General features: G+C 36.9%; 1 protein-coding gene across 1 annotated transcript in view; it reads left to right on the top strand.

Moving 5' to 3' along the window:
* The window catches only part of kifap3b (kinesin-associated protein 3b), a 36958-nt gene that overhangs the window by 9016 nt on the left and 14804 nt on the right, over nucleotides 1-13138 (top strand). Inside the window, exons 11-17 of the mRNA XM_073876357.1 lie at nucleotides 797-897; nucleotides 4670-4778; nucleotides 4985-5097; nucleotides 7868-8033; nucleotides 8349-8474; nucleotides 10045-10143; nucleotides 12863-12948. Coding sequence (XP_073732458.1) covers nucleotides 797-897; nucleotides 4670-4778; nucleotides 4985-5097; nucleotides 7868-8033; nucleotides 8349-8474; nucleotides 10045-10143; nucleotides 12863-12948 — 800 coding nt within the window. The remainder of the gene's footprint in view (nucleotides 1-796; nucleotides 898-4669; nucleotides 4779-4984; nucleotides 5098-7867; nucleotides 8034-8348; nucleotides 8475-10044; nucleotides 10144-12862; nucleotides 12949-13138) is intronic.

A 13138-nucleotide genomic window follows, 5' to 3' on the forward strand; every position in this document is an offset into this window, starting at 1 on the left:
TCTAAGAACCTAATTGGTGCACAAATTTTTTCAACGTGTTACCCATTTACGGTTCAGTAGTGCGGGGTGCCGTCATAAAAGACTCTGCGTTTCAGTTTGCTCTCACCGGGGTGAGGTGGTAACATGGGTCAGCTGCGTCCGTGGCCACTAACTAGAAACACATGTCCAGGCCACCAGGTCGTCCAGGCTTATTAATGCCACTAAAATATATGCCTCCTCCTGTATCGCCAATTAAACAATTTCTTCCCAGTAAACCTTATCTCTTATTTTTTTCAACTACTTCACTTTACTCGCTTATCCTCTGTATTTTTTCTTTTTTGTGTGTGTGTGTGTGTGTGTGATATCCCCAGTGGTTACATCTGTTTCTAATAGTGGATGTGAAAATGTGTCTAGGTTCCCGGCTGCCACACTCAGGCTCCTAATGAATAATTATGCAATTGATCTATCGAAGTGTTTCCTATCTCATGGGAGAGTATATCAGCATTAGGGAAAAAGAGAGAGAGAGAGGCCTCAAAGTGTTATTAATGATAGTGTTTATGTGACTCATTTAGGGTAAAGCGCAAGAGAGTGTGTGTGTTGTGTGTGTATCTGCAGTTTCTTTCCCCAGTGAAATGAGTTGGGATTGTAATCACACACCCCACATGCTCTTATCTGCAATCTCGCTGAAAAATTGCTCGCGCTCAGCACGAGCCAGTATAAATACATTATCTAACTGACCACGACTGATCAATTTAGATAGCGTTTAAAGGTTTACACACGTTGTGAATCTTTCAAAAAGTTTTCTTATTTTCTGTAGGTAATGACTCGCATAAGCACGTGGCGATGCGCATCCTCTATCACATCAGTGTGGACGACAAATCCAAATCCATGTTTGCGTATACTGATTGCATCCCTCAGGTTAGTATCTTCCTTAGTCACCTCTGATTGAAATGCATTGGGTGTATATACACTGGAAAAAAGAATACGCTGGATTTACTTAAAAATATAGTGCATCATTTTTGCATCCACTTTTTAAAGTAAGTTTTACATGGAATTTTAAGCAATTTAAGCAGTTGCAATTTTTTAATTAAGTTTTACGTGGAATTTTTGGCAATTTAAGCAATTACAATTTTTTAAGTAAGTGTTACGTGGAATTTTAAGCAATTTAAGTAATTGCAATTTTTTAAAGTAAGTTTTACGTGGAATTTTTTAAGCAATTGCAATTTTTTTGAAGTAAGTTTTACGTGGAATTGGAAGTTATTGAATCAACTGCTATTTTTTTAAGTAAGTTTTACGTGGAATTTTAAGCAATTTAAGCAATTGCAATTTTTTACAGTAAGTTTTACATGGAATTTTAAGCAATTGCATTTTTTTAATTACGTTTTACGTAGAATTTTAAGCAATTTAAGCAATTGCAATTTTTTAAGTATGTTTTACGTGGAATTTTAAGCAATTTGAACAATTGCAATTTTTTAAAGTAAGTTATACGTGTAATTTTAAGCAATTTAAGCAATTGCAATTTTTGAAGTAAGTTTTACGTTGAATTTTTGGCCATTTAAGCAATTGCAAATTTTTAAGTAAGTTAAGTGGAATTTTAATCAATTTAAACAATTGCAATTTTTTAAAGTAAGTTATACGTGGAATTTTAAGCAATTTAAGCAATTGGAATTTTTAAAGTAATTTTTACATGGCATTTTAAGCAATTAAAGCAATTGCGATTTTTTTTAGTATGTTTTACGTGGAATTTTAATCAATTTAAACAATTGCAATTTTTTAAGTACACTGTGAAAAATAAAGGTACGAAGCTGTCACTGGGGCAGTACCCTTTAAAAAAGGTCCTAATATGTACCATTTAGGTACAAATATGTACCTTTAAAGGTACATTTTGGCAGTTCAAAGTACTAATATCCACTCTTTGGGTACAAAGGTGTACCTTTTTGAAAGGGTACTGTCCCAGTGACAACTTTTGTACCTTTATTTCTGAGAGTGTAAGTTATACGTCGAATTTTAATCAATTGCAATTTTTTAAGTAAGTTTTATGTGGAATTTTTGGCAATTTAAGCAATTGGAATTTTTTAAGTAAGTTTTACGTGGAATTTTAAGCAATTTAAGCAATTGCAGTTTTTTAAGTAAGTTTTACGTGGAATTTTAAGCAATTTAAGCAATTGCAATTTTTACATGGCATTTTAAGCAATTAAAGCAATTGCGATTTTTTTAAGTAAGTTTTACGTGGAATTTTTGGCAATTTAATCAATTGCAATTTTTTTAAGTAAGTTTTATGTGGAATTTTTGGCAATTTAAGCAATTGCAATTTTTAAGTATGTTTTACATGGAATTTTAAGCAAATCGAGCTTAAAATTAGTTTTTTTTAATGCTTAAAATTCCATGTAAAACTTACTTAAAAATATAGTACATCATTTTTGCATCTACTTTTTTAAGTAAATACAGCGTATTTTTTTACCAGTATTAAAATCCACGGCCTAGTTAGTTATATTTAACATTATTAAGTTAATTTCCATATTACAAATTTTACATGATAAATTTTATTTGGATTTACTTAATAATGTGTTCATTTAGAATTACTCACCTTTTTTGTGTTATTTTTACTCAAATTTGTTTTAAAAAAATCTAGATTTTTTTAATAGAATTTTCTCATTTTATTTAGTTTATTTAGCCACAAAATATTTTTTTACAGTTTATATTTAAAACCTGGGATTGTCTATCTGTCTGGAATTATTGCACACATGGGGCAGCCATAGTGAAAGTGTACATTACTGGTTGAACTTTTGTCTGTAGTATAGTGTTTTGGATTTGAACTGTGCACTATACACTGAATATTCAGTGAGTTCAGTGTCTAGTTCAGAAACTTGGAAATAAATGTGCATGTTTTTATCAATTTTTTTACTTTTGGCAGCCCATACAAATAATGAGTGAAAGAGGTGATGTTAAAATCTGTGGCTGTAATGACTTGTAGGTTATTGGTCATAATAAGGTCAAGATATGGTGTATGGTAAGCATTCATGTATACTGCTCATCTTGGCATATACTTGTCATTCCTGTTTTTACTAAAAAAAAGTTGCATACAAAAATGTTGGCAGTATCCTGTTTAGAACATACATAGCTTGTGTTTTTGCTACTGTCCTGCATCCTGTGTGTGTGTGTTTTTTGTATGTACCTAACAGTGTTTTAGAAAATTGGTGTAATTTTGGTGCCGTCTTTCTCTCACATGGCTTTAATGAGATAACAGAGCTGACTTAATAGGAGCAGGGCCTCTGTGGGGTCACCAGCAATTGGCAGGTTACAGTTTATCTGAAACAACTTCTGCCCAATCGTTGTCATCTTTAAAATGCTTGTCTTCTCTAATTGGGTGAAAATGCCTACCAGATGCTTGTAAAAAAAAACTTTGAAAAAAAAACTTGTTGAATTCCCTTTCCTAATCGCTCAGTCAATTGCCTGGAGACAGTCAAGGTATGATGTCAGAATAGCTGCTTGACTCCTTAGGGAGTTATGCACTTTTTTTCTTTCTTTCTTTTAAATAAAAATAGAATATAATACATTTTCATTTACAGTATTTCGAAGACTTCCTTTATTCTTCATAGATGGCTTAAGTCGGACTCTCTTATTTTGTCTAAATCTGGTGTCCCCCAGGACTGGACTTTTTTCAGTAAAGGGAGAATTTAGATCAAACAGCCTCACTGCCTTGGGTTCTAAACTGGCGAGTAGAGGCCCAGCATCCAGACCCATTTCTCACCAATAAAGGGGTCTCGCTGTAATTACTCAAAGCTGTGAGAGTGTGTGTACGCGCGTGTGTGTGAGGAAATGCTTGAAGGGGTTATGGAGCTATGAAACCATTGAGTGCTAGAGTCGGAGGTAGGTGGGTGTGCATGAGGGGAGGACACTGGGGTATGAGGCAGGGCCTCCCATTGCTGGTAAAAAGGAGCAAGCAGGTGCCAGTGAGTCTAGACTGTGTGATTTGGAGGCCCGGGACCTGGTTATGTGATACTCGGTATGGGAAAGGCTTGATTGCAGACTGCTGCCTCTTCACAGGCCTGGCTCGGCCCTGCCTTGTCTGTTTGTGCCTTCCTGTTTAACATCCAATCAGCCATACCCGTGAATCTCCTCGTCATCTCTCTCTCTCCTGCTCATGAAATCTTCACCCACACGTTTTCAGTCTATTCGCAGCTGGACGGTTATCACCATAAAACGCGCCTGCCAAGTCCTCTCAATGGTCCGTTATCAGCCGCAGTGTCGAACTGATTAAAGTGGACTTTGGGACATTGTCTCAACTCTTTCTGGCTCTTAAATTAAAATAGAAATAGCAATTCGTCCGCCAGCACTGACAGCACTAATACTTCTCCCTGTCAGTAACAGCCCGTTTCATCATTTGTAACTTTCATTTGTTTTCTCTCTGATTATTTCATGATACTCCACATGCAAAATGTTTCTCGTTTTTGAAACGCTCTTCAAACGGCCCTTTGTGCTGTCACGCTCTGGGGACGTTTGAAAGCACACATATCGCCCTGATCACGGCTGATGGTCCATTTGAAGCTTCACTTGTCAGAATTTGTCCTTTGTTTATCTGAGGCAAGCATTAAGTATTGAGGCCTGCTATACATTTGTGTATTGTGTGGATTGAGCGTATGATACATTGTGTGTTGATACTAACGTTTTTCGTTTCGTTTGTGGTCAGCTCATGCAGATGCTGTATGAACACGGTGAAGAAACGATCGACACGGAGCTCATCTCCTTTTGCATCAACCTGGCCGCCAACAAGAGGAACGCTCAAATCATCTGCGAGGGTTTGTGGCTTCTTTGTCTGGAATGAACTTGCGAGGCAAATGCGCTGAGCTGCACTTTTGTGTTGACGTGTATCAAAACATACCGTCACACACCAGTGATTTTGTTAGTTTTCTAAAATACATGCTACATGAAATCTGGTTTGTGATTAATCTCTGAATGAACGTGATTGATTGTAATTGGTCAGATTTGTATATTTGCTTGGCAGGAAATGGACTGAAGATGCTGATGAAGAGAGCACTCAAACTGAAGGACCCACTGCTGATGAAGATGATTAGGAACATCTCACAGCACGACGGCCACTTGAAACAGCTCTTCGTTGTAAATGCACATCTTATTATTGTTGTTTCACTAAAAGTCACAAGCTACTCATAGTCAGCTTATTAAAAGTATTAAAACATTTGTGTTAAGGGGACGCTCAGCTTTTTTGAAAATATGCTCGTTTTCCAGCTCCCCTAGAGTTAAACATTTAATTTTTACCGTTTTGGAATCCGTTCAACTGATCTCTGGGTCTTTTTTTGGGCCGATGTGTCTAGGAAGTGCGCTCTCGTTCTGCCATGGTAATCAATGACTTTGCTGCTGTAGCATGGCGCAATGATATTACATAGTGCCCAAAAATTGAAAGGAACCAAGGGGACTATTTTCGGCCAGTACCCCACCTGCAGCCATGTTACGGGAACAAAGACCTTGATTATTACGGCAGAATGAGAGTATAGTTCCTAGCCATATCGGCCTAGAAAATCGCAACTTTCATTTTCCGTCGGTCTTAGTACACGATGTCACTACAGAAGAGTCAAGTTTTAAATAGGAAAAATATAGAAACTCTTTGGTTAGTGCGATGCTAATGGTCTAATCAGATTCAATGGATTATGCTAAGCTATGCTTAAAGTGGTACAGCCAGACCCGGGGATCGGCTGAATGGATTCCAAAACGATAAAAATCGGACGTTTGGCTCTGGGGGGGCTGGAAGATGCGCGTATTTTCAAAAAGGTGGAGTGTCCCTATAATAATTTTGGCTGGTAATCCAATAGTTTTAGTCCATGAGATGTTAGCATTGTGTACTAACAATATCTTCCCAGTCTGTCTTAGGTGCTATGTTGTAGTTCTGGTCTCTATGATGTAAAGTCTTCTTGGATCCAAAGCAATGTACCCGACCCAAAATGACCCAAATCACTTTTTATACAACATGCACAAATCATTCTTTTTTAAAGAAAGACCCAACCCGGGACAAACCCCCTAAAAATAAGATCCGAGTCCAATTTGACCCAAGGACTTAATGCACACACACAAGATAGTCTCCTCTGATCCGTTTGGCAAAAACACATTAATTTTAATTTACCTGAGATCAGAGGCCACTAATATTATACCAGATACTTGTAGACTTCTATGAAGCTTCTCATATAAAAACGTTCAGTCAGTTCTGAATTATCAAGCTGGCACAGTCTGTTCTAATTGGTCACTTGCATAGAGCAGGTGTCGGAAATGTCTATATACCAGTGGCGGCTCGTGACTGCTCTTTCGAGGGGTGCAAATTCAGAATATTTGTTAGTAGTCTGATGTGTGTTGCTCGTGTTTTCAAAATATGTGTTTGTTGCGTCATGTGAACCATGTGCATCATGTGTTTTGTCAAAATAAGCACATGCATCAAAACTGTTTATGATAAAAGAGCTCACGTTCACAAAATACACGCAAGACACTCCCTTAGCAGTAAACTGTGATTACGCATGAGATTTTGCGAGTATCTGGCAAACGCGAGCGTCTCCTTTATCATATAAAGATGCATCTGCAGCAGGCACCCACCTTGACAAAACACGTGATGCACATAAGTTCACTCGACGCGCAGAACACATATTTTGAAATTACGAACCACACACGTGATTGGCTACATACATGTTGTGACACAAAAAAACTTCAAAAAAAGAAGTCACCGGCCGCCACTGCTATGTACCATAATCGTGCGTTTTTCCAGTAATAATAGTGTCAGTTTTGTTAGCAGTTTGAGCCCAAGTAAGAAGAACTTGATAGAAGAACTAAACTTTTTATAACTAAAGTTAAAGGAATATTCCATTTTCTTAAAAGAAAAATCTAGATAATTTACTCACCACCATGTCATCCAAAATGTTGATGTCTTTCTTTGTTCAGTCGAGAAGAAATTATGTTTTTTGAGGAAAACATTGCAGGATTTTTCTCATTTTAATGGACTTTAATAGAGCCCAACATTTAATACTTAACTCAACACTTAACAGTTTTTTCAACGGAGTTTTAAAGGACTATAAATGATCCCAAACAAGGCACAAGGGTCCCATCTAGCGAAACGATTGTCATTCCTGACAAGAAAAACAAAAAATATGCACCTCCAAACCACAACTTCCCGTCCAGATCCGGTCGTGATGCGCCACCGTGGCCTCACACAATACCTCATGACGTCAAGAGGTCACAGAGGACGAACGCGAAACTCCGCCCCAGTGTTTACAAGTGTTGAGAAAGAGGACCATTCCGACGTTGTTATATGTCGTATGATACTAATTAATGTATTTGTTTCAGTTTATTGTTTACAATGGTCCGCAAATGTGTGTTTCATATATGTAACACGTGACCTCCTTACGTCACTACGCATTTACGTTTGGTCACGCAGGAAAGGACCTAAACAAGAAGTTGTGTTTTAAAAGTACATATTTTTTATTTTTCTTGTCAAAAATGGCAATTGTTTTGCTAGATAAGACCCTTATGCCTCGTTTGGGATTGTTTATAGTCCTTTGAAACACCGTTGAAAAAAACTGTTAAGTGTTGAGTTAAGTATAAATTTTTGGTGTCTATTAAAGTCCATTAAAATGAGAAAAATCCTGCAATGTTTTCCTCAAAAAACATAATTTCTTCTCGACTGAACAAAGAAAGACATCAACATTTTGGATGACATGGTGGTGAGTAAATTATCTGGATTTTTTTTTTAAGAAAATTGACTATTCCTTTAAAAATGTAACAAAGCATAAAAGAACCCCTTTAATCCCAGGTTGCTCCAGGAAGATGTAATAAGTTTCCTGTGACTGAAGGCATTCACGTAACACCTTGTTTGGTGTCATTTGCATTCCAGGATTTTGTGGGCGACCTAGCAGCTCAGATCAAGCAAGAGGGCGATGAAGAGTTTGTTATTGAGTGTTTGGGTACAATGGCAAACCTCACCATCTCTGACCTGGATTGGGAACTCCTGTTGAAAGAGTACAACCTGGTGCCTTACCTCAAAGACCACCTCAAACCTGGTAATGAAAACATGGATGCTAACATGTGCTTGTTTGTTTTCTCGTCTTTTTGTGTCCCTTTGTTGTTGAACACTAATGTAAGACATTGTAAATACTGCAGTGTCTATAGATATTTAATGCATTGCGTAATATAGTATTTTACACTGCAGAGAATCCTTTGGTTGTAAGCTACTCACATAGGGGATACATTTTTATTCATAAAGAAAATGTCTATGCAGTGCACAGTTTATATTGTGCATAACAGTTGAGTTTATATCGCACTTACTGCGTTCCTCTTATGGTGATATATCTTTTGCTTTTAAACTTCGGTTTCAGGCTCAGCAGAGGATGATCTGATTTTGGAGGTGGTGATCATGATTGGTACAGTGTCTACGGATGACTCTTGTGCCGTCATGCTTGCTAAGTCCGGCATCATTCCTGCTCTCATTGAGCTGCTAAATGGTAAGCTACAAACAATATTTACTTACATTTACTGTAACCTTTTGTAGGTGAATCGGCTGTCTGACCAACACGAGATGAGGGAGAGAGGTGTTTATATTTATGCAATTGGCCGTCAATCTATTTTTCTTTTATCAGTATGTGGGATCAAACCCACAACCTTAGTGCTGCTAACGCAATGGGTATCCATTGAGCCACAGGAACAGGGTTCTGAAAAACCCATTCGAAAACTAAAATTATGAAAATCTATTCTATGATGCTAGTGGTGCAGAAATCACCATAAAAGTAACTTCTAGAGGAAAGGGCCGGTAATGTTTTGACTTTTATTTGCAAAAATCAGAACAGCTGCCCCCCTGCTTCGCGTGTCTGTAGCCACTCGAGTACCAGATTTCTTTTTGGCATGCCTTGTTTTTCATAATGTGTTTAGATGAAATGAGATTGGAAGAGTTTATTTAGACTAAACTAATATTAAATTAGAATAAATTAGAATAAATAAACATGCCGGGGCTGAATGGGACATGGAGGGCTGCTTCTCGCTTTCTGGATTACATGCTGGAAAGTGACAGTGTTTTCAGAAACAGGAAAGCACCACTCTCATGGTATGCATGAGCCGGTTCTGCTCAATGTGAGCCCTTATTTTAATAAATGTCTGATGGCAAGACCCTTCCTTTTTTTGTAAAGAACGGATTTTGAAAATTAAAGGAGCCAAGATGGTGGATACTTGTCATTGCAGATAAGCTTTTACTTCAGTACTATTGTTGGTACAGAAGTATTTGCACGCTTTCACATAGAAAAGGTTTAGCTGTTTTTGGTTACCCACTGTAAATGAAATCGGTTTGATTACAAAACTTGAAATGTTTAATACTTCACAACTTTGATCAAGACAATGTAAAAGCAAAGCTGAAGTTTGTTTTCCTCATTATGTCACAACACAATATCGAGAGATGCTCGGGTATCGTTTTGTTTAAGCAGGTTTTCTCAGCACCCATATTTGTATTCTTATTGGCTTTCGGTCATCAGAAGGCGTTGACATGTCCTCTGTGATGTTATTTGTAGCTTGTACAAAGCTTGTCCAGCTCCTTGCTTTAGCAGTATTCAGTTTCTGGTCCCACGGAGCAGCTAGCCGCTTTGCTATCATTCTTCTAGAGGAATTTCAGTCCCGGGGGAAGAGATTAAACCGAGCCAGATCAAAATTGCAAAAAAGTTTTTTATTAAAGTTAGGAGGGGGCAGCTACAGCCACACATTTCTCCATAGGAGCTTTCTGTACCGTTTCAGATGAAAAGTTGATACTTTCGCCAAATGGCGGCTTCTCACGAGAGCATTCATACATAAACATGATCCACTGGAGGAGGTTCTGAACGTCAACCCGTATGACCGGGCAGCAGCGGATAGGAAATGCCTGTGTGCATAAAAAGGAGTGCATGTAGTGCTATCACATGATTAGGAAACAATTGTGTCTTAATTTAATGATGAAACAATATTGGTCCAGTCCTACATTTAAGGTACAAATGTGGTCATTCTGTTAATAGCCAGGTGAGGTCCATCATCTGCTTGTGTTTGCTCTGTTACCAGCCCAGCAGGAAGACGATGAATTTGTGTGTCAGATCATCTACGTCTTCTACCAGATGGTCTTCCACCAGGCCACCAGAGATGTGATCGTTAAGGACACACGTATCCTTACTACAATAAATAGATTTTTTTGTGCGTTTGATTCAGTGCACATGTTTTGTAATTGCTTTTTTCGCAGCTGTTTCGGCCTGCATGTGCTCATTGGTACTTGGGAGTTCTTCACTGCAGGTACATTTATGATCAACAGGTTTAGCCATGAGTTTCCTCTGGGATAGATAGACTGTCAAAGACATACCAAGGCAATGTTAATAGGCTGTTCAGAAGTATATAAAAACCATAACATCAAAACTTTAGCAGCAATGCTGGTGATAAATACACTAGTCAACATGTGAAGTGGATCAAAAAACGTTCATCAAAGTTGTCCTAAGACATTAAGAACGGGTATTCGTTTTGTTTTTTAAAAGGGGACATACCATCAAAATCTGACTTTTTTCACATTTAAGTGCTATAATTGGGTCCCCATAGTGCAAAAATGACTTTCTTACTTGTTTACAGTGAAAGTATCTAAAAATTCTTAAATTAAGATGTATTTTTTTTCTTGATGAGCAAAATTACCTAGGAAAATAAGTCTAGTTTTTAGACAAAAATATAAACTTTAAGTAAAGTAGGTCTTAAAACAAGCAAAAAAAATCTGGCAATGGAATAAGAAATTTTTTCTTGAAATAAGTTTACTTTTTCATAAACACTTAATTCAAGAAAATTTTTCTTATTCGATTGCCAGATTTTTTTTGTTTGTTTTAAGCACAAATGTGCTTAAATTGTATATTGTTTGTCTAAAAACTAGACTTATTTTCCTAGGGCATTTTGCTCATCAAGAAAATACATCTTAATTTAAGATTTTTTTGATATTTTTACTAAAAACAAGACAAAAATACTAAGTAAGAAAGTAATGTTTTTGCAGTGCAGTGCATCTATCAACCTAGAAAATGTGAAAAAGATGAACCCAGTAACTTTGTTTTGGTAAGCCATTTTCTGCAAGCACCTGAAAAAAATAGGTAATTAAAATTTTGCACCCCTTATGATGTCATAAGGGGATCTTATTATAATAGTACCGCCCCTTAATCTGCACTATCCATCCATGGCACTGCCATTTAGTCCAGAGAGAAAGAGAGAGAAAAAAATAATTGACAGCACAATTGAGTTTCAATTTCAACAAGCCACCATCATTGTGATCAGTGTTTGCATTTCATCAGCTCATTTGCATTTTAAAGGGCCCATGACACAAGACTTTTTTAAGATGTCAAATAAATCTTTGGTGTCCCCAGAGCACATATGTGAAGTTTTAGCTCAAAATACCATATAAATAATTTATTATAGCATGTTAAAATGACCACTTTGTAGGTGTGTGCAAAAATGTGTTGTTTTGGGTGTGTCCTTTAAAATGCAAATGAGCTGAGGAAATTCAAACACTGATCACAATGATGGGGGTTTGTTGCAATTAAAACTTAATTGTGCTTTTCTCTGCACTAAATGGCAGTGCTGTGGTTGGATAGTGCAGATTAAGGGCTGGTATTATTATAATGAGAGCTCCTTATGACATCATAAGGAGAGCCAAATTTCAACGACCTATTTTTTGATGTGCTTGTAGAGAATGGTTTACCAAAACTAAGTTACTGGGTTGATCTTTTTCACATTTTCTAGGTTGATAGAAGCACTGGGGACCCAATCATAGGACTTAAACTTGAAAAAAAACAGATTTTCATGCCATGGCCCCTTTAAAGGACACACGTAAAATGGCACATTTTTGCTCGTACCTACAAAGTGGCAATTTTAACATCCTATAATAAATTATCTATGGGGCATTCTGTGGTAAAAATTCACATATGTACTCTGGGGACACCAAAGATTTATTTTACATCTTAAAAATTCTTGTGAAATGAACTTATGAGGAAGTTTTTAATCTACTTCAAATGTTTACTAGTGTATAATAAATTCATTTACCAAATTAATATTGTATATAGATGGTTTCAACGCACGCTTGTTGCCACGTTAACACACTTGGTTCAAAAGTTGACTTTCGGTCGGTGCTTGTTTATCAGTCTGGCTAGCAACTTAACTGACCTCTGCCCTTGTAAAAAATTAAAATGTTTCGGTTTCCAAAAGACAAGGGGAGGCAGTGAGGACTTTGCAGCCAACCAAGAATTTAAGGATCTGATTCTGTAGCTAATATTGTATACATCAATTTTTCACAGTAACGTTAGCTAAGTGTAGTTTTTGATACGCTTTAGCTATGATTTGAACTAAGGGAATCTACTTTTGCTTGTTATCAGAAATAAACTACTCTAAAAGGACTTTATTGTTATTGAGTCTATGTGGAAGTCTATCGGAAGTAAAGTCTGGTCCATGAAATCCGTTTGTTTATGTTGTTGCCACTGAAACCGTTTTAGAGTAGTTTATTTCTGATAACAAGCAAAAGAAACACCAAGTAGTTACCTTATTCATAATATAGCTAAAGCTTAGCAAAAACTACACTTAGCTAACCTTACTGTGTAAAATGTGTTTCAATTATTAATTTCATTTCATATTAATCTTTGACATGGGTCTTACTCAGTCAATATAAATATATCAAAGTTATATATCCACAGAATGTTCTTTAACTTATCAACTGTACTAAATGAATTCAGTAAATAAGCAGACCTAAATTAGGAGAATCATTTCATGTTTTGCTAGTTCATATGTTAAAAACCTTACAACAATCTCACATCCGAATGAAAGCTATTATAAGTAATTGTCAACTGCAAAATCCTTAACTGTCCCAAAGAGGCCCCCGCCTACCTCATCGACCTAATGCACGACAAGAACGTGGAAATCCGGAAGGTTTGTGACAACACTCTGGACATTATCGCTGTAAGTACTCACTCACAACTTCACTATACATATCTGCTCCAATGGGAATAAGAGACTTAAGTGTGTGTATGGGTTCGCACTAAGCTGACCATGTGTGTTTACAGTGTCGATAAAATCTCTGCAACTTAATGCCTACTCCCTGACATTAGATATCAGTAATTGGCGGTGAACTCTGAGAGCCAGGTTTGTT

This window comes from Misgurnus anguillicaudatus, chromosome 2, assembly GCF_027580225.2.
Source record: "Misgurnus anguillicaudatus chromosome 2, ASM2758022v2, whole genome shotgun sequence".
NCBI lineage: Eukaryota > Metazoa > Chordata > Actinopteri > Cypriniformes > Cobitidae > Misgurnus > Misgurnus anguillicaudatus.